The sequence below is a fragment of the Talaromyces proteolyticus genome, assembly GCF_021365285.1.
Source record: "Talaromyces proteolyticus strain PMI_201 chromosome Unknown BGW36scaffold_15, whole genome shotgun sequence".
Lineage (NCBI taxonomy): Eukaryota > Fungi > Ascomycota > Eurotiomycetes > Eurotiales > Trichocomaceae > Talaromyces > Talaromyces proteolyticus.
The window spans coordinates 676726-696128 of record NW_025764291.1 but is presented as its reverse complement, the minus strand read 5'-3'; the positions used below and the strand labels follow the sequence as shown (position 1 = coordinate 696128).

At 47.7% G+C, this 19403-nt stretch overlaps 8 protein-coding genes across 8 annotated transcripts; 2 read left to right on the top strand and 6 right to left on the bottom strand.

Annotated features, from left to right (window-relative positions):
* Nucleotides 1–1330: 1330 nt before the first annotated feature.
* BGW36DRAFT_401878 (nicotinamide mononucleotide adenylyl transferase) lies at nucleotides 1331–2333 on the top strand (the record flags this gene model as incomplete). Its single annotated transcript, XM_046218800.1, has 4 exons — nucleotides 1331–1509; nucleotides 1558–1671; nucleotides 1733–2006; nucleotides 2055–2333. The coding sequence occupies 4 exons, from the start codon at nucleotides 1331–1333 to the stop codon at nucleotides 2331–2333; spliced, it is 846 nt and encodes a 281-aa protein (XP_046065891.1).
* A 2069-nt stretch (nucleotides 2334–4402) lies between these two features.
* Nucleotides 4403–5143, top strand: BGW36DRAFT_365307 (uncharacterized protein; the record flags this gene model as incomplete). Its single annotated transcript, XM_046214635.1, has 1 exon — nucleotides 4403–5143. One exon carries the CDS (start codon nucleotides 4403–4405, stop codon nucleotides 5141–5143), a length of 741 nt encoding a protein of 246 aa, XP_046065890.1.
* A 481-nt stretch (nucleotides 5144–5624) lies between these two features.
* BGW36DRAFT_308767 (uncharacterized protein) lies at nucleotides 5625–6984 on the bottom strand (the record flags this gene model as incomplete). Its single annotated transcript, XM_046212360.1, has 2 exons — nucleotides 5625–6590; nucleotides 6646–6984. The coding sequence occupies 2 exons, from the start codon at nucleotides 6982–6984 to the stop codon at nucleotides 5625–5627; spliced, it is 1305 nt and encodes a 434-aa protein (XP_046065889.1).
* Nucleotides 6985–7690: 706 nt separating this feature from the next.
* On the bottom strand, nucleotides 7691–8699 carry BGW36DRAFT_308564 (ubiquinone biosynthesis methyltransferase COQ5; the record flags this gene model as incomplete). The annotated part of the gene is made up of 2 exons (XM_046212342.1): nucleotides 7691–8448; nucleotides 8507–8699. 2 exons carry the CDS (start codon nucleotides 8697–8699, stop codon nucleotides 7691–7693), a joined length of 951 nt encoding a protein of 316 aa, XP_046065888.1.
* A 265-nt stretch (nucleotides 8700–8964) lies between these two features.
* BGW36DRAFT_401874 (putative cytochrome P450) lies at nucleotides 8965–10836 on the bottom strand (the record flags this gene model as incomplete). Its single annotated transcript, XM_046218799.1, has 5 exons — nucleotides 8965–9176; nucleotides 9225–9326; nucleotides 9389–9687; nucleotides 9743–9864; nucleotides 9931–10836. The coding sequence occupies 5 exons, from the start codon at nucleotides 10834–10836 to the stop codon at nucleotides 8965–8967; spliced, it is 1641 nt and encodes a 546-aa protein (XP_046065887.1).
* A 2978-nt stretch (nucleotides 10837–13814) lies between these two features.
* On the bottom strand, nucleotides 13815–15546 carry BGW36DRAFT_441798 (putative glucan endo-1,3-alpha-glucosidase agn1 precursor; the record flags this gene model as incomplete). The annotated part of the gene is made up of 3 exons (XM_046221562.1): nucleotides 14697–15546; nucleotides 14422–14638; nucleotides 13815–14367 (listed from the first exon to the last, which is right to left on the bottom strand). Exons 1-3 carry the CDS (start codon nucleotides 15244–15246, stop codon nucleotides 13815–13817), a joined length of 1320 nt encoding a protein of 439 aa, XP_046065886.1. The 5' UTR covers nucleotides 15247–15546.
* Nucleotides 15547–16889: 1343 nt separating this feature from the next.
* On the bottom strand, nucleotides 16890–17900 carry BGW36DRAFT_391015 (uncharacterized protein). Its single transcript, XM_046217555.1, has 4 exons — nucleotides 17530–17900; nucleotides 17376–17434; nucleotides 17191–17312; nucleotides 16890–17130 (listed from the first exon to the last, which is right to left on the bottom strand). Exons 1-4 carry the CDS (start codon nucleotides 17782–17784, stop codon nucleotides 17048–17050), a joined length of 519 nt encoding a protein of 172 aa, XP_046065885.1. The 5' UTR covers nucleotides 17785–17900; the 3' UTR covers nucleotides 16890–17047.
* Nucleotides 17901–18226: 326 nt separating this feature from the next.
* On the bottom strand, nucleotides 18227–19152 carry BGW36DRAFT_433530 (putative pirin domain protein; the record flags this gene model as incomplete). The annotated part of the gene is made up of 2 exons (XM_046221283.1): nucleotides 18227–18750; nucleotides 18810–19152. The coding sequence occupies 2 exons, from the start codon at nucleotides 19150–19152 to the stop codon at nucleotides 18227–18229; spliced, it is 867 nt and encodes a 288-aa protein (XP_046065884.1).
* Between the last annotated feature and the right edge of the window lie 251 nt (nucleotides 19153–19403).

Sequence of the window (19403 nt, the reverse complement as noted above, 5' to 3'; positions counted from 1 at the left end):
TATGCTCCTCGGCCGTATTATACTATTGCATTAACAGGAGGAGATTGCCAGATCGATATGTTGGTCTACGCTTGAGCATTGCTCGCTAGTGAGTGACTGCTCCTCTCGGTACGACCCCAGTCACGTCATGCACCGCAGGTCTCTGTATATCCGCCGAGCAGACGCCCATCTCACTACGAGCTCTGGTTGTTATTATTACTGAGATCCCAAAACACATGAATAACAGCTAGAAAGCTCTTCTCCAGCCACAACCGACACAGGCCTGCTGCTACGACGAGGCTCTCAGTGCCGGCTCTCCGCTTCCGGCGGGGTTTCAATGCCAGCCTGTGTTCCTTGTTGTTGAGCTTGATATTGGTCTGCCCATCAGCCATGCCAGGCTGCTGGGGCTGACACCGTAGCCCATAGAGCATGTATGCTCTATGGGTTACGAGAGATCGTTAATCGTACTAGCAATTGCTTTTCTTCCTCCCCACACCGAAGTGCTGTGACGATGGATTCCGGGCGCTAAAATGGTAAATCTGATAAGGAAGGTTCGTCATTGCAAGATTAATAATTCATAATAAATAGTTAATACAATAACAATAATCATACAATAGCCGAACCGTAGTGTTGCTAGAGATCTTATACTACACATGTACTCTTATACAGTATTCTCGACAAAGAATAGCAAATATCATGGTTTGCGCAAATTCTGTGCAAAAAAGAGCGCAAAAAGCAAAAAAGAGACAAATGGGGCAAATGCAAATTCCGCACTTCCCCTTCCAGACACCGTTTGCATTCACCCCACCTCCCTTCCGCAATCGCAGCATTAATTGCTGGCCATGGAGAGGTCTCCGACGCCAATTCTGTTCTGTTTTGTGACCAGCCTGCTTATTAAACCGACAACCTTACCCCGACAATCTCTCCTCCTCTTCTGCTTTCCTCTAGCCCCCTCTACCCCTCTTAACACACCCCTCCCTGCTTCGTGAGCCGCTGCTGTCCACCAGATTCCGTTGTGCCGAGCGAGAAAACCCGAGCGTCCTCCAACCGCGGTATTCCTGCCCTTATACGATCGCTTCTATCGAGCCTACCTATTTGGCTGTGGAAAACCAGTCGCTCGTATCATATATTCAACAAGTCCTATCCTACCTCTTTTCACCGTATTGTGTTCGACACAGTAGTTGCGAAACCTCGTGCCAGCCGAGCGCCCTCGTGCTGCGTCATCGGTATAGCCACGGCCGCCTCGCCACCGTCAATCTTCCCTCCACAATAATCCATCGTTGCGTTTCGTTTTTTGTTCAATTACTGTTTCCCGATTTTTTCGGGCAGTAAAAAAAACAAAGAAAAAGAAATGTCGGCCTCAAATTCTACCGACAACGTCGAAATGGCTCCAAACGTGGAAAGCCTAGAGACATACAAATTCCCTGAACATAGGCTCAAGAGAGTCATGAAGGACCCAAGCAAGACGCCCCTTGTTTTGGTTTCTGCTGGTAGTTTCAGCCCTCCAACATACCTACACCTGCGAATGCAGTAAGTGGCCCCCTCGACCTTTTCAGACAGATACTGATGATATCGCAGAGAAATGGCTGCTGATTATGCTAAATTCAATACTAATTTTGAGCTCATGGGAGGTTACTTGTCGCCAGTATCGGATGCTTACAGAAAGGCAGGACTGGCTAGTGCAGAGGATCGGTGAGTCATTCATTATACCTTGTATCTAAGCAAAGCAACTAGTGACTAATTAAGTTGATAGAATTTCCATGTGTCGACTCGCCGTGGATGAAGGCTCTGAGTGGCTAATGATTGATCCCTGGGAAGCCTTCCATAAAGAATATCAGCCTACCGCGGTAGTGCTGGACCATTTCGACCACGAGATTAATGTCGTCCGTCAGGGCGTTGACTGCGGAGATGGAACCCGCAAACCAGTTCGCGTAGCCCTTCTCGCAGGCGCTGACTTGATCCACACAATGTCGACGCCAGGTGTATGGAGTGACAAAGATCTAGATCATATTCTAGGACGATACGGGGTAAGTTCTACATGGAGGCCTTTGTTATATTTGCTAACTCCAAGTTAGGCTTTTATTGTTGAGCGCAACGGCACTGATATTGATGAGGCGCTAGCAGCATTGCAGCCGTGGCGCGACAATATCCATGTCATTCAGCAATTAATACAAAACGACGTAAGCAGCACCAAGATCAGGCTCTTCTTACGACGAGAAATGAGCGTTCGATATTTAATTCCGACCCCTGTGATCACTTATATCGAACAACATCACCTATATGAAGATGACGGCTCAGGAAGCACCACTGCGCTCGATAAAGGAAAGGATAAAGAAACTGCAACTCCGGCCTGATTTAATTGATTACCCATAATTATAGTTGGAAAAGTTGCAGGTGCATTTCTGGGCCTTGCACAGATGGGTCGCCAATCATTACTTCAAGACATTACTTGCCACCCAACAACACGGTGCTACTTTTATCTGCAACTATATCAAGGAGTCTAATTGGGTCTAGGCACTGCTCCCAGCTGGCAGGGATAGCACTCGAAGCGCTCCACGTTCTGAACTAGATATAAAGAATCGCGATTGTGAAAGTCCAATCATATGCCGTCGAGTCAAACATTGTCCTGTCTAAGATTCTCAATTACCTCACCTGAACCAACCCTTCCTCACAACACCTTGTAAGCTAATGAACCGTGCCCCTGCCTTGAGAAGCAAGGAACGACCTACCTACTGAATCCATGGTCAATGACCACGCGAAATCTCACTATTCTGTGAATTGATTTATCTATTTCTCTTTTTGCCTATGCTTAGAATTATTGGAATAGATAGCTATACGTCAAGTTAATTGAACGCTTGCCATGTCAACTCCTTGGCGAGGTATTTCCAGAAGACATTATCCTATATACCACCATGGAACCGTGCAATCGACTATGGGCACGAAAAGTAGGCTTTGGCTTTGGCTCATGAGTTAATTGATCTAATGAATTCAATAAACAATAAGGTTATAATACAGCTGTTGATTCAATCTCGTAATTAGTACCTAGTTTGATAGTTTGTGTGCGTAGTTTTGAGTGTGCGTGATAGTTGTTGTTTCAAGTTGACTCGCGCGAGTAATGTTTAAAATACTTGAGTCTGCGTGGTGTTGGTGCTGTTTCGTTCAAGGAGTGGTTGAAATTTCATTGAGTCAGCAATAGTATTCTCATATGGAACTATTCACAAAGTGATCAACCCAAAGTAAACCAATGACATGAATATCAAAAATTCAAGCTGTGAAGACAAGCGTAACAAAAAATTAGGGTTAGGGTTCGGAACTACCCAACTAGTCCAATATTTTCGGTGCAAGGATCGAGACAATTTTATTCCGGATTATAGTCTCAGCATCACTAAATCAAGTGTAATTTCTGTACACGTAGCTCGTCTGGTATTACGGCTTTTACGCTCCCAGATCGGAGTCAAAATGAAACAAAGCTGCATGTTTAGGAGAGACGGATTAGCTAGGTCGGCTCTACGAGCGGTCGAGGTATAGACGAGAAGTCTATTATCAGGCGGCCCAGGCCGGTCATGAACCTGTTTATACATCCGCAACATATTACGAACCTCCTTATGACCCTGTAGCTAGCCAAAGTCATAACATATCTCGCGATCCGAGTCTTACCATTGGGAACAAGTGATATATTTCGCATGGCCTAGCGAGCCTATTCTAGGGCACATTACTTCTGCCGCGTAATCATGACCATCTCACCGCGCTGCCTGTTGCCCTATGCTTCTATAACAAGGTATTACAGGAGGGTATTCATACTTGTGGGGATAAGACAAAGAGCCGGCTACTACACAATATCGAAAAGCGAGGGTCTATTCTTAATACAAACCATTCGGGTTGTTCTATTCGGAGAACCTGTTCATTGTCCAGCAGCTGTTTCATCAAACCCCTAGGGCAGCCATAATTGGGCTCCGCATTGTCTATCTTCAGAAATAGTCGATAGATAATTCTGGTTCTGCGACTGAAGAAAATAGACGAAACCACCAGCTGGCGGGTAGCGGATTGGCGATGCGAGTTGACAAACAGACAAGTGATGATTCTCTGCTTTATGCCGAAGAAATGTCTCTCACGTAGTCCGACTGGGTCGCAGCTGCCATTTGTGCTGGTCCGTCGTACCTTCTATTCCTGCACACGACACAGACTGCGCCCAGGGAAGGCGCCAGCAACAGAGGAGAGAGGGGATATTTCCTCCCCTCTGCCTGGCCCTTCTTGCACCATTCTTTCTTCCTACTTCAACCATCTTCTCGATACTCTGCCAGCATACATAGCTACGAAGAACAATCTCCATCCACATACCACTGTGTCGATAACCAAGTGTATTGTCATACTACTTGTGACTCTTTCCAAACATCGTTTCTTACCCGTTGGCGAATTTCCAACCATGTATCTCCTCTTCTTTGCCGCCCTGTTCTTTACAACCTCTACCCTCGGCGACTCGATCCTCGCGTTCGCCCCTATCACTGCTCTAGCAGTTCAGGACACTCTTAATGCCCGCAAATTGGGTGGTTTATGCCCTGCTTCATCTCAAACTGCCTGTCCTGATGGCATCGGATGTTGTCCTAGAGGTGCTGCCTGCACCTATTCCAGCCAGCTCCCTGTATGTGACGAGCTATGTGGTGCTGGACCCAAGTGTATCAACGGCGGTTGCTGTCAAGTTGGTTATGTCTGTGGATTGACCAACGACTTCTGCACGCCTGGTCCCAAAGAAATCGCCAAGCTCCCTGCCTTCACGCCCACAACTAGTGGCCCGGCCACAGTTTCTGCATATGACCCTACTTCTGCGGTTGATACTACTTCCGTGGCTAGTTCCTTGCCTGATAGCACTCTCGCCAACGACCCGACGACCACCGTTCGATCTACTCAGAGTGGAAAAGGCGGGCTTAGACTGTCACCAACCCCATCTAGAAGGCCAGCTAGCTCGCCAACTACCTCACATTCGACATGGACCAACACCCGGGCTCACAATGCTGGAGGCGTTGGCGGCGGCGCTCATAAGATCACCAAGACACCCAGTCCATCAGCACAGGCCACAAGTACTGGAGGCGCCCCGGTACTCGAAGCAATCAACACTGGAGCTGCGTTTGGGTTTGGATGGATTGCCGGACTTTTTTTTATGCTCTGATTCAGAATTGTCGTTCAATAATGTTCGGGAAACGCCCGAGGGAGTCCCCTGAAATTGTCTATTTTTATCACAAACATAACGACAGACGTCATACAAACCTGCCAGGTTTCAAGTTGGTGTAGTGGATAGTTTTGTATAGGATAGTGACAAAAATGATTAAACCTTTGACCACAGTTGTTAGCCGAATTCAACCTGCTAGCGACGTGTTGAGCAGAGTAAGGAGTACGCGTAGAAGCGCACGTAAATATCAATTGGACCTCCAATATCTACCCGATAGACCAGTAAAGTATGAAATAAAAACCAACACACATCATCATATGCCTGCGTCATCCCAACGCGAAGCGAGGTATCTAGAGCAACCGACTCAAAATTCCACCCGTATGTATAACAACTACCTGTAAACCATGATGGAAAGGAGATATACGTATATATGTATGTATATGGCAGAATCTGTACCAGCAGCTTCAAACCAATACTATATTTAAAAAGGAACAATATCATCCGCCGCCACAAAGCCAAGAACTTTATCCTCCTCGATATCGTCAACGACACTAATAACAACAGGCAAAGGAGATACTAAGGCAGATTTCGCGATTGCTTCCTCCACCCACACCCGCACATCGTCGATCGTGCTGGAGGCTCGCACGGGGAGCCAATGTTCGTCGCTGACCGCGACTTGTTCGGGGAGAGCCGAGAGTGGGGTGTCGACGTTGATGATTGAGGAAGTGGAGGTGTGATTAGCTGTGGTTATTGAGCGGACGCGGTACGGCGGGATGATTTCGGTGGAGGATAGACGGACCCACGACTTCGCGGCTGGGTTTTGGATAGCGGTTAGGAGGACATCGAGGATACGGATTTGCGGGGCAGAGGAGGCTTGTGCGATGGGGATTGTGTCGAGGGGCACAAGAAAGTCGGAGATGGTTATTGGTGCTATTTCTTTTGGAGCAGGTTCATCGAGGGTGAGTTTCGTGGGCCCGTCGAGCGAGGAGAGGCTGGGAGAGGTGGCGGATGTACATGGACACGAGGGAGATGAGGATGAGGAGGAGGAGGATAGGGAGGATTTGGGGGTTGAGATGGCGGAGGAAGCGGCGGTGGCAGCACCGATGGCACCGCCGGGGTGGAAGCCTTTGAAGACTTCTGCTGGGCCTTGGCCCGGTAAAGTGTGCAGATTGCGAGCGGCAGCCAGGGCAAGGGCGTCGCCGAGGGCTAGGGCAACTGTTGTTGAGCTTGTGGGAGCGGAGAGGCCGAAGGAGGTTTCTTCATCAATGTGCAGGGGCGCTGGGAGGAGGATGCCCATGTCGGAGGTGTTGTATGACAGCAGTGGGCAGCTAGATGGGTGTGTGTGCGAGGTGATGGCGATGACTGGCACCGTGCGTGGGATATGAGGGAGCATGAGGAGCAGCTCAGCGGTGCGGCCAGAGAAAGATATCAAGAGAAGCGTATCGATCTAGTCATATTAGCTGGGTTCTGATACTTGGTAGATAGTACAAGTTATTGCATACCGGTCTGATCATCCCCAAATCCCCATGCAGCGCCTCCGTCGGATGCAGAAAGACACTGTGTATGCCGACACTGTTCATGGTAGCTTCGAGCTTGTGGCCGATCTTGCCGCTTTTTCCAACACCGCATATCACCAGCTTTCCACCTCGCTTGATGGTCTGCACCAGCTCGGCGACGGCGCGCTGGATGCTCTTCTGGGCGAGTGGGTCGTTGCGGTAGATGGACTCGAGGTTGGTGAGGGCATCGCGCTCGGTAGCGATGACATGTAGGGCCGTTGTGATCGCGTCAACGGCGTCTTGAGCTGTTTGCTCTGTAGGCGAGTGGTCGTGGAAGCACACCATTGCTGCTGGTGTGTATGCCGTCTTCTTGTTGGCGGGTGGAGGGGCAGCTTGGGTCTTATACAATGATATCAGATATGTGTGCTGTTGCGAGCGCCAGACGAGGATGAAGAAACTCCGGATCAGCCCACGACGGCGATTGATGGTCGCGAGTCAGAGGAATCAGCGGAGGAGGGGTTCATCGACGCACCAGGCCTCCGCGATAACGAATGTGACCATGCTGATAATCGAAAAAAAAAGTCGGGGAAGAGGAAGAGGAAGAGGAAGAGACGGTATTGGTCTATTAGTGCAGGACGGGGTGACAGCAGGCGGAGATCCGACTAGAGCGCCACAGGTACACAACACAATCAGATCTTCATCTTGACTTAATAATAATAATAGTAATCAACGACTCCGTGGTGGAGGTGGAGGCCAGATTAGAAATAATGATTTGGATGGAACAACCCGGAGCGGGACCACGGGCCCCCGCAGCCTATCACGACGGCGCAACCGGCCCTGTAACCTTGTAGCCTGCGCGATGCATGGGCAGTTGCTAAGAATGGCGAAAGCGTGCTCGGGATCGCATCATCCTGTTGCAATCGGGCATTGGCGTTGCACTTGGCGAGCCGTCCCGCTGTACGTGTGTGTACCTTCTGTTCACTGAATCATTGGGTATGATGCTCTATTATTTCCTAAAATACATGTATAATATTAATGGTAATGTACACTCTCACGCGTCAACCGGCTTGACGCCCTTGTGGATAGCCGCAATGCCAAGCGAGAGATTCTCAAACCCTCGCCCTGGAATCATAAACCCTGCGGTGCGGATCATCTCCTTGAACTCTTCCTGGCTGGGGAAACGCTCAATGCTTTCGACGAGATACTGGTAGCTGGCGCGATCGCCCGCAACCACCTGCCCAATCAACGGGATCGCACCAAAGCTCCATCGTTTGTACACCTCGTTGAGAAGCGTGTTGTCTACTTTGCTAAACTCCAAGCACGCAAACACGCCGCCGGGCTTCAGCACCCGGTACGCCTCGTGCAGAGCCGCCTGCTTGTCCGTGAAGTTGCGGATGCCAAAGGAGACCGTGTACAAATCCACCGAGTTATCTGGGACCGACGGCATGTGCTGTGCGTTGGCGACCATGAATGAGAGGCGCTTGGTGTTGTAGTAAGGAGTGTCGATGCTTCGTTTGCGGCCCTCGGACAGCATATCGGCGTTGATATCAGCCACCGTGACGCGGGTCTCGCGGTCGTTGTTGATGTTGGTTGCGTGGTCGAGCAGGCGGAACGCAATGTCGCCAGATCCGCCTGCAATGTCAAGAATATTCCAACCCTTGCTGGACGCGTCTCCGCTTCGAGATGCCAATGGTGAGCCGGGGTTGAGCGATCGGACGAAGTGGTCTTTCCAAAGACGATGGATGCCAAGCGACATCAGGTCGTTCATGGTGTCGTAGGAGCTGGCGACCGAGCTGAACACGGCACCGACTGGGGGGAGTGCATTAGTAAATAACCATCTCAAAGCTGTACTATGATGCGAACTCACCCTTAGACTCCTTCTCTCCCTCTGGGATCGTCTCGAAGCCGAAATGCGTCATTCGCGAGCTGTCGTCGGGTCTGCCCGGCGGGTTCTGAGCGGATCGCAGGGAGCACGAGAAGCAGCGATACGGCGCTGTGGAGAGGACATTGCGACGTTTGGCGCTGTGGTGCAGACTTCGCCATGCAGATTTCGAAGCCATGGCAGTACAATTGGACATGCAGGGCTAAGCTTAGAGGTGTTGATCGGGCAAAATATTTAACTAATCTAGCAGGCTCAGGTGGTTCAGGGAAGGAACTAATTACGTTAGGCTCTAGCCCGCATTTTCTGCCAGTCTTGGCGGCGAGGTACCGCCAACTATGCCTAGTAGTCTAGCAAACCTAGGGCAGGCAGTGCCTACTAACAGCCTCCGCCCCCTGTTCTCGCGATGAATGAATAGGACTTCCTCGTTACTATCAATCCCATAATCAAATGAACAATTTCGTGCCAACTGCTGTTCGTCGGGTAAACGAAATATATAAATCACCAGGGCACCACAAAAAGTGGTTGGTCGACTTGCCCTCAAAACTGCTGCCGTCCTCGCCCTCGCCAAATTTGATGTCGAATGTGGTGATCAGGCGGGCTAGAGTGCTTCGTAAGTTCATCATGGCAAGTGGGCGTCCGATGCAGCCGTAGGTTCCTAGTAGTGATTAGAATATGACGGCTCCATAATGATTGACAGATTTACCGGACAAGAAAGGTGCAAATGCACTCTTTTCCTTGACAAGTTCTGGACGTGAGTACCAGCGTTCTGGGATAAACGCTTCGGGGTTCACATATATGTCCGTACCTGTGAATTGTTAACAATTCTGGAATTATCAATGGGGTATATATTGAGAAACGGGTTCTCACTTCTTCCGAGCGCATACTGCGGACAGAACACGCTCGTCTCCCCAGGCACAAATACATCATCCACCCAAATCCCCTCTGGTGGCGTCTTGCGTTGGATTATGGCAGGCACTGGGGGGTGCAGTCGGAGAGCCTCGTATATTACACCGTTGAGGTGTTCTATATGCGCTATTTTCTCGCTCAGTACGTCGCCCGAAGGATCAGTCATGTATGGGCCGACTAGCTGTCGAAGCTGCTCGATTTGTTCAGGATGAAGACACAGCTCGTAAATAATGCTGGACAGTGTTGTTGCTGTTGTGTCACTAGAAGGCGAATGAATTAGTTTTTCATACGATTGGACGAACCAGGGATCGTTACCCTCCTGCAGCCATCATCAACTGAGAATCGCCGACTAGCAAGTTTAAATCCTCGGTCGTTGGCTCTCTTCCCTCGAGAGGGGCTAAAAGAGTAGACGTGATATCAGGAATATCCGGTTTATTCTGAAGACGTGTTAATCGACTTGAGCCGCAATCATGTTAAATCTACAACGGAAATCAAGAACAAACCTGCATTCTTTTTAGTATCCTACGGCGGCAAAAGTCCAGAAACCTGAACCAGTCTTTCGTCGCCCCGGGAATATGTTGAGCCAGCCGAAATAGCCAGGTGGGAGGTGACAAGGCTAGAGGCTTAAAACCTTCGGCCAACAATACGACCGCCCAATGATCGTTGTCATTCTTGAGCATGTCAAACGACCGTCCAAAGGCAAGATCACCGACAACATCGAAGGAGTAGTTATTGAACCACTGGGTGACGTTGATTGGCCTGCCTTTGGTTTCGGCAAATGTTGACATTAGCATATCTCGATACTGGCGAATGCGTTTCTCATAACCGCGAAGTGCGGTGTCGCCAAAGGCTGAACTCCATACACGGCGGCGATTATCATGCGATTGCCTGTTTCGGAAACTGTGTAGTGACACAACTGGGTTAGTCACGTCGTAAGCATCACCCTTGGTACAGCTGCTTCCAGGGCCATAGACGGCTGACATTCCTTTGGGATGAGTGATCGACAAATCGGAAGATCCCACACGAACGAAATATCCATATTTTTGATGTAGACGAAGATACTGGAAGGCACTGTCGGCCTTGAGGAATTTTAGGGACAGGAAAAACCCGGAGACGCGGGTTCCAAAAGGGCCTGGAAACTTGTTTAAAGGGTGGAAAAATTGGCGATATACTAGTAGGCTCGCATACAGGCCGCCCAAAAAATACAAATCTAAGATAGCAGTGACCCTAACTGCATGGTAAAATGGGAAGCTGTGCCGAAGACTGAGAAATGCGGCGACAGCAACGGAAGTAAAGATGAAAGCTTGCAGGTATCGCTGTGGATGAAGGTGGTGTTCCCCACGATTAAAGTAGAGCAAATGAGTTGCAATGCCCACTATGCAAGTCAGTGCATTTTCAATTGATATCATTGTGCTGTGGCGCGATTCAGATTCTTGTCTGGACTCGAATTTTGACTGGGTTTGATATTCCAGAGGATCTCGTTGTGATTATATTGGCCAGATTCGGGATTCAACTGGATAATCTTCTTATTCTCTCGTTGGGCAGTATTTCAAGGAACATGGAAAGAGGGATTTGGCATACGCAAAGAGGGAATTGGAATTGGAATGCAGTCTGGAAAAGACACTGCCCGTCTACTTCACATAGGAATGGTAAATTTACATTACGCCTTTTCATACACCCACACTAGCTTCACGTGAAGCAGTTTTTGCCTTTGTCCTTTCGAAAAATAGCATGTTGGCGACTCAACTGCACCGGAAGAAGCTAAACCTGCAGATAGTGGCGGATGGCGATGGAGATTCAAAGAGTCATATCAAATCAAAGCAATAATAGTCGATGGAAGGCCCGGCCGGGCTCGTGCCTCTTCGAACAACTTCTTTGTGATTGGTGCATCTGTCAATAGAACAGCGAGCCTTGCACGGCCCTTGCGCAGCTGCCCCCATTATTTGGCCTGGCTTTGAATCGATTGCCGGCTGTTCGTCCGCTCATGCATAGGCTAGTCTCGTTGGTTTTCTGGTTGGATCTGGGTTCATGCTCCAAGCCGAAAGATCCGTTCACATGCGCCACGGATGGCGTCTACCGATCGTGCTATCTGCATGACAGTCACACCTAGCATGCATCTTGATGCAAGCGCAATGCCGATGCTTGCCCCAATATTGGGTATTGGATCGTGAGATGAGATCATCGATCGCCAGCCAAGCGCATGCGCCACTAGCCCTTTGCTAGGCTAGCCACATCCTAGGGAATTATAGTCCTGACGATCAGCTCTCAATTCGTTAAGTACTCATTCCTTTTCCCAGCGGACTGGAACGGGTCCGGTTTCTTGCATCTGACCCAAGATATCGCCTACATGCGGGTCATTCGATCTCAGTTCGGCGCCCCGACTTATCTCACTCAGCTCAGACCCTTCTTGGAAGAGCCGGGAGAGCCAAGTGGGCAGGCTAGCAACCATCTAAGATTGAGACAGGTCCCGACCCGAATCTATGTGCCATGGCTCGTGCCAAGTACTGGTCAATTGACGGGATATCGGTTGTTGGGTTGATGGAAGAGAACACAAGGGGCCAGTCAGGTGGCAAAATGGATGCTCTGTTAACGCACCCGACGCGCCTTCCTTGTCTCTTACACCGCCTCCTTGTTGCTCTTTCACCTCGCTCCACTGCAAGCTCTGCAAAAGCTGCCAGCCCAAAATCAAGAAATAATCAAGGTTCTTATTCTTAACTTGAGTACTTTCATTGGTGGAGCTAGCAATGGCCGTGTTTTCGAATGTACAAGTCATGCGGATAATTCATGGCGATCTCGGTTATTGGACCGACACCCCACAACAGTACGAGGCATCTTCGTTAAAGGTTAATTGATGCTAGTGAACAGAGAGATTGGTACTAATTATCCAGACTGAGGTGTATATCAGCCTCTTCTGACTATAATGTCCCGTTACAGAATTCAAGTTCGGGGCAACCCCGCAGGAATTTACAACATGAGGAAACGGAGCATTTTGGCAGTGAGAAAGCCTTGGATTCTACAGGCCAGGAGGGTGTCTACTGCTGGAGCAAGTAAGTATAAATAATTCTTTCAGAACTGTACTTTCTCGGAGACCTCTTTTTTAACCGTCTGATAGTTATTCCAACTCTAAGAATACGGCAACAAAGACTGAACAGTATCCTAGATTATATAGCTACTATTCCTCACTAGGGCTAGAATTGAAACGCTCGTTGTTACTGGGATTTTATGTATGCTCTCCTGTTCTTCTCCTGTTACCTAGCGATAACAAATAATATGTGGGTATCCTTTATACAATTATGCACTCCAACGTATCGAGCGGATGATCCACCAGTACGGTTTTAGCTTAAACGTGTTACCTATTCTCAAACAATTCCGAATGACACTCACATCCTTCGAGTGGTTATGCCGGAATAACTGGACCGCTGAGCAATATTCGACAGGATGGCCCAATGTACAACGCCTTTCATTCGTATTCTGAGACTCTTGCCGGCGATAGCCCTAACTTCCTCGGCGTCATGCTTAGCTCAACTACATATGTTGTAAACAACCCAGGCATGTGTCTGGTCGCATATGAGGGCATACTAACGCTGGCAGATGGCCTTGTATCGGTACAGCCACGTGATGTACTTTGTGGGCGTGTATATGTTGCTTCAATGGCGCTTATGTGACGCTCAGTGCTGGCGAAATTAAGGGATTTGCTCTCTCATCATCTCAGCCGTCCTCCATGAAGCTAGCTATTTGCCACGTGCCCGCTAATCAGCGAAAACATTGGTCTGGATTGAGCCGCCGGGCACAAGCAGACAAGAGGAGGATGTGAAGTCGATCTTTCTTCCGGAACAATTACGTTGACAATATAACGATCGTAAATCTTTTTAGTCTATGATATCAGCAGCCTTCTCCAACATCTATCTATGATGAAAACATTTTCCGATAACCGCTAAGATACGATGTCTCCCAACTACCATAGAAAGAGCCAAGAGCTCCGCTAAATATGCAGAATACTGCTATCATGATAAGGTGGCAACGGGTGGATATGTACGGCTAGAGGACATTTTTTCCACAAAAGGTAATGTGTAACATTGGAAATGATTGTTGGTTGAAAGAACGGCCCATTAAACCCCATTACTGATTTCTTGGCTAATAATCACTTTTCTAGGGAGAATTCTTAGCTTGGCCTACTTGAAAACGTCCCATTTATGCATCATGTCTCAAGCTGATTTACCCCCACCTTGAATACATATTACACAATCTGTAGGTATTCGAATAATCAACCTCTATACTTATGCGCTGCCTGACCATCTCAAGTCCTTAATTTCTATATACATTTAGATACAAATAAACCGGCTCGGGAGCCATATATACATTTATTTAACAAAATATGGACAAATGCTTAGAAGCTGCCTGCCCAGGCATTGTAGTTGGTGCAGCCATTCGACAAGCTCGTTGACGAGGTGATAGCAGCTCCAGTGCCATTGCCGACGGTCTCACCGTTGCGGATGATGCTGAAAGTGACTTCACCGGTTTGACCATTAAATGGCTGGGAGAAGTGGTTGAGACCTTGGGAACCATCGAACTGAGTGGGCGAGTTGCTTCCGATCTGCACTTGCACGGTAGCAGCAGAGGTCAGAAGAGCGCTGAAGAAGACCTTGTCCTGGACAATGGTGTTGGGGTCAACCTCGGTCTGGCCCTGGTCAGGGTCGTTGCCGTCAACACCGCACGCGCTTCCACCGGCAGCTGGGGCAAGACGATACCAGTACTGCATCTGGTCCTTTGAGATAGTAAAGTTTGATCCCTTGAAGGTGGCGATGTAGTAGGGGAGGAAGTCCCGGAAGCTCTCGTGAGGCATATTGTCGACGTAGGGAGCAGAGGTAGTTGGAACTTCGTTGTCACTGACGAAGGGTCCGATGTAAGAAGCCTCGCCCCAGTCATTCCAGGTAACGATCCTGTGGTATGGTTAGCATTGTGGGATACGATATTAGGGAGGAGATGACACATACTCAACGAATTGGGGGTCGACATCAAAGACCTCCTGCCAGCGATCAGCCCAGAGGTCATCTCCGCGCCAGACCCAGTTGGTGCCTGAAGAACTGCCGCTGTGGAAGAACCACGGAGAAACTCCCATCATGTAAGACTTGGAGCCGATGGCGCTCTGCCATGCCTTATCTCCGTCGTCGGTCAAGTTGTTAGCTCCATCGGGCCACATGTTCCAGCTGACTGTGATTTTTCTGTTAGCAGAATTTCTTTTGTATACTCGAAAAGCAATTCAGCTTACAGAATCCCTCAATGTTGTCCAGGTGAGCCGTGATTCCTGAAGTGCCTAGGCTGGTCCAGTCTGGCACAAAGTAGACATCACCGGCGGCGGATCGAATTGATCCACCTGGGGCCCAGTCGTCGATATTTTTGGTGCCCTCGAAAGTGGAAACGAAAGGCAGGTTGTTATAATTCTGGTAGCAAGAGGATTTTGTGTAATTGGCAAGGTAAGAGGCAACGGAGTTATCGCCGGTAGCCGGCCATGGTTGACCACCACCGAGGTAGTCGAATGAGAAAAACAACTTGAAACCGTTGTCGAGCGCCTCACAAGCGGCGAATGCATTAGCGACCTGAATAGGAATATTAGAGTCCGGGTAGCCACCATTTAGGGCGAAAGCATCAATAGCTGCGGCAGAAGCGAGCTTGATATCATTTTCCCATGTTGACTGATTATGGGATGCAGTGTCACCAACGACGACGTGGGCAAAGACCAGCTTTTGCGCAGACACGCCACTGCTGTACAATGCTGCAGCTGCAGCGGCCGAGGCCAAAGAAGACGAGAGACGCGTCATTGTGTACTGACTGTTTATGTCGAGGTAGGAATTGAGTTGGTGGGCAGAAATTTTACTTTGACACGCAGTGGACCAAGGTACAGTTTTATAGCTACCAGGGCTTCTGCTACATGGACTGTTCGCCTTAACTTCTGGATGTATAGCCTCGCTAGAATTTTGACGTGAAATATAGCGAATGCACGGGGCCTAGCACGTATTTGGCGACATGACAAGCTTGAGTTAACCATATTGACAAGCTGACGAGTACGACGATCTCATGGGAAAGGGGGGCTTTCTCGCTGTCTCTTCTGGCTGGCTGGCGCATTGGGAGAAAAGAGGAGTAGTGTTTCATTTTACCCACCATTGCCGGTTTCTGGAAGGTTGTATTAGTTAGTCCTTTTATGACAGTCATCAGAGAAGCTAAGATGAGCTTATTACGCTTTAGAGATTGTGATTGGCGTGCCCCTGTTGCAAGTGTTGGGTTTTTGTGGATTCAGAAAAAGTCCCGGTGTTTTGGCCCCAAACCGTGGCGTTATTTCAGTTGGCCCCCCCTTGTTGTCTGATGTTGGAAAAAGAAAATGACGAAGAAGTTCGGCTGCTATTCTCAGACAGACGTATCCGTATATAGCCTTCAGATAAGGTGTACGAAAAATTAATTCGCAGAAAATGTAAAGTTCACCAGTCTTGAATAATACTCGAGTACGGCTTCTGCGAATTATGTTCTTACAGTGCATTCTATCGCCCCTGTTGCTTCGGCCCCCAGGTTGCCTAGGACGTGACTGTGCAGGATAACAACTTTATCTGAAGCGTTTACGCAGTGTGCTATTTGAAATGTGTCTTCGATTTGATTAAGATACTGATTTGCATTGATTATCAATATAGCGTAGCAAACCTGTTACTGTATCAAACATCGCAAGCGTTTCTAAAATTAGCCGTTTCAGTTCCAGTATGGATCAACTGAAGTTTAGTCACTCATAACGATAATTGGCTTTTGAAATTCCTACCCCATCCTTAATTTAGACGCCATCATGCAAGATTCGTATGCTTTGCTTTATGTATCGTAGATCCGGAATTCACACTCCTACCTTAATCTCTTGCTACAACCATAATGGATTGGATTAGTTATACTGTATGTACAAGGATGAATAATTCTTTTATCCCATGTGTCAATGCGATTTAGGTAAATTAATGTATTCGCCGTAACACGTATGTAACCTTGTCAGCATACTTGATTTAAACATTTGATGCCTAAAGCTCCTTCGATCGAATGAATATATTGCATGAATGCGGGCCTGGAGCCGAATTATCAAGAATCGAGGATTACTTTTCACGTAACTAAAATAACCTACAATTAGTCAACCCACGTATGATTTCTTAGAATAGAATCGACCTAGCTCATTGCTTACAGAAACTGAAATAATTTGTCGACAAAGAACTCTGTTATAGTAAAATCAATACAGCAGTATCCTAAAGAGTCTTTCTAAACGATAATTGAAGCGAGACTAGGGAATAAAATTGCGATGTAACGAGAAGACCCATGAGCCCATCCGGCACTTGTAACGAAGCGAAACCTAGACGAGTAGGAGCTAGTCCATGCCCAGACTGATCGCCTTTGTTTAAGATTAGAGATCTTCGGCATAAGATTGATCCTTGTCCTCATTTAAGTTGTCAATAACTAGGCTTCAAACTACGTATCACACTTGTCCTAAATATCAATGATTGATGTTCTCAAGTAATTTACTTATTTTCTTGACATTTATCCAACAAATATTGAAGCCCCTAATTTTGAATCTAGCCTCTAGATTTATTCTATTTTCCTTCCCTATTTCCCTCCTGACTCAGCTTCTTGATCATGGAAGCCGGCAGTTGTGAGTAGTTTTCCATTCACATTGACCGGGTCGGCAGCTATGAAATGTGCAAGTTAGAAAATTTAATTCCGAGTACAACTCAAAATTGAACACTCACCTGTAAGGACAAAGTATATCCGAGCAGGCTTGTCTGTCCTGTTCTCCCATCCATGGATGGTTCCCCGTTGAACACAGACATCACCCCGTTTGAGACTTAGTTCGACACCGTTATCGAGGTAGCTGAATTACTTTAGCAACATCGCCATCACGTTGATTACACTGAATAATTTTCATCCTCCTTACCAGATCATTTCTCCTTCGAATATAATTCCGAAATCGAGCGACATGGTTCGATGAAAGCGCTACATTGGCTATTAGCTGACAAGTTCGATTATTGTGATGCAAATATGACTTTCCACGTGGAGAATAAATGTGAAATTAAATTAAAAAAACATACAGTCTTCGTGTTTGGCTTAAAATCTACCACACGAATGACCACGCCCTTGCCATTCGCCAGCGACTTCGTTGACTCCAAAATCGGGTCTTCCCATTTGTCATTTGATGCTGGAAATTGATGGGTTTCGTACAAAACAGCAAAGTCGCAGTCGAAGCCAGTTGGCTCGGGGACAATCTGTTTATCATCGACATAAACTGCGTTTCCATTGTCGTCGTGGCCGGTGACTACTCGACGGGGTGCTGGAAATAGGCCCATTTTGTCAGATATTAGTTTTGATATTTAATAGTTTTCGTTAATATGGTACTAATGTTATATTTTGGGGTTAAGAACGAATTACGATGAAGACCCCGCGCTGCTATCTTTATAGCTACTGATCGGAGTTGTTGAAGCGGGGAGCACGACGTGGCAATGCAAGTGCTTACTGATCTCGTGTAACAACCAATTGATGAGCATGGGTCATAGAATCGGAGATCAGCACACTGCATGAGGATATGCAACATACTCACCGATGATTGGCCTATTGACTTTAACTTGCTAAAGCTTCCTATTTATTTCATCAGAAGCCCTAAAGTGATACTGCTGACTAAAGGACAATATTTTGATGAAATGGCACATGCAAGACACCAGCTTAGCCTTCAGAAATGGATGAAATTGACCAATAAAAGAAGCAATTGTATTATAACCGATTATCGTCTGATTAATTACTGTCTAGAACAATGACCTCTGCCTCTGCCTCGCCTATACTCTCCACACTAAGTTCATCCCCAACATTTACTCCCTTCACAAATGCACCGTCTCCTTCCGATAGCACTACATCCTCTCTTCCATCTAGTCGGATCTTCGCATTTCCACCCTTGGTCATGGGTAAATGGATGTAGACATTTCGATCGCTTTGACTCTTGACAACGTCATCAGTAGGTCCTCCGACTCTCCATTTAAACCGTTTATCAACCCCAATTAATCCGGCTCCCATAACGAAATCGGCATGAATTGGGATTGTTCCTGGAATCTTTGGGGTTGCTTCTTTTTCCTCAGCTGCCGTGGCGTTCTCGCCTGCCGCCAATGGCGATAGAATTGGAAGGAACGCCTTCTGCTTCAATTTATCGTCGAAAGAAAGTGTATGATACTGCGGAAGCAGTCCTCTGCGCCAAGGTGTAGCCCAGATTTGAAGGAAATGTACTGGTTCTGATTTATGTTCGTTTTGTTCGGAATGTGCAATGCCTGAGGTATAAAATGTTAGTAAGATGTATGATGTATTCATTATTGGGCGAAATACTGACCAGACCCGCCAGTTGTGAACTGAACATCACCTCTCTTCATCCGATAAAACTGTTTCCCTTGCTTTCCCTCGGCTCCTTTTTGTATCATACTATCTCGATGTGTGAGCTCGCCTCTCAGAATATAGCTGAAGATCTCTGCATCACGATGCGGATGTGTAGGGAAGCCACTACCAGGGGCGACGCGATCCTCGTTGAGCACTCGCAGAGCTCCAAAGTGCATATTGGCAGGATCATAATAGTCGGCAAAGCTGAATGTGTGATAGGTGTTCAGCCAGCCGTGGTCCGCGTGGCCACGGGCAGACGAGCGACGTGGGACGATGGTTGCGTGAGTCAGTTTAGACATGGTGTTTTTCAAGACTGCACCAGTAGCGACACTAGCCTTTGCTGTTGTCATAGATTCGGGAGTGATATTTGTGTGAATGGTTCTGTCGAAGAAGCTCTTGATCTTATCTAGCGACAACAATAGATGTGGTGAAAGAAGTGATGCGATAATTGCGAGCAGCAAGACTAAGACGGCGTTTCGATGGAACATATATATATTCGCGACCTCAAGATCCAGTATGCTCGTGAATATTCCGGTAAACTTTCCCTTCT

Excerpts from the sequence above, each read along its gene's own strand:
- BGW36DRAFT_391015 (XM_046217555.1), bottom strand. The coding sequence starts at position 17,784 with ATGGGCCTATTTCCAGCACCCCGTCGAGTAGTCACCGGCCACGACGAC. Across the intron at positions 17,435-17,529 it reads TTAAGCCAAACACGAAGACT|CGCTTTCATCGAACCATGTC; the intron begins GTATGTTTTTTT and ends TAGCCAATGTAG. Across the intron at positions 17,313-17,375 it reads TTCGAAGGAGAAATGATCTG|CTACCTCGATAACGGTGTCG; the intron begins GTAAGGAGGATG and ends AAAGTAATTCAG.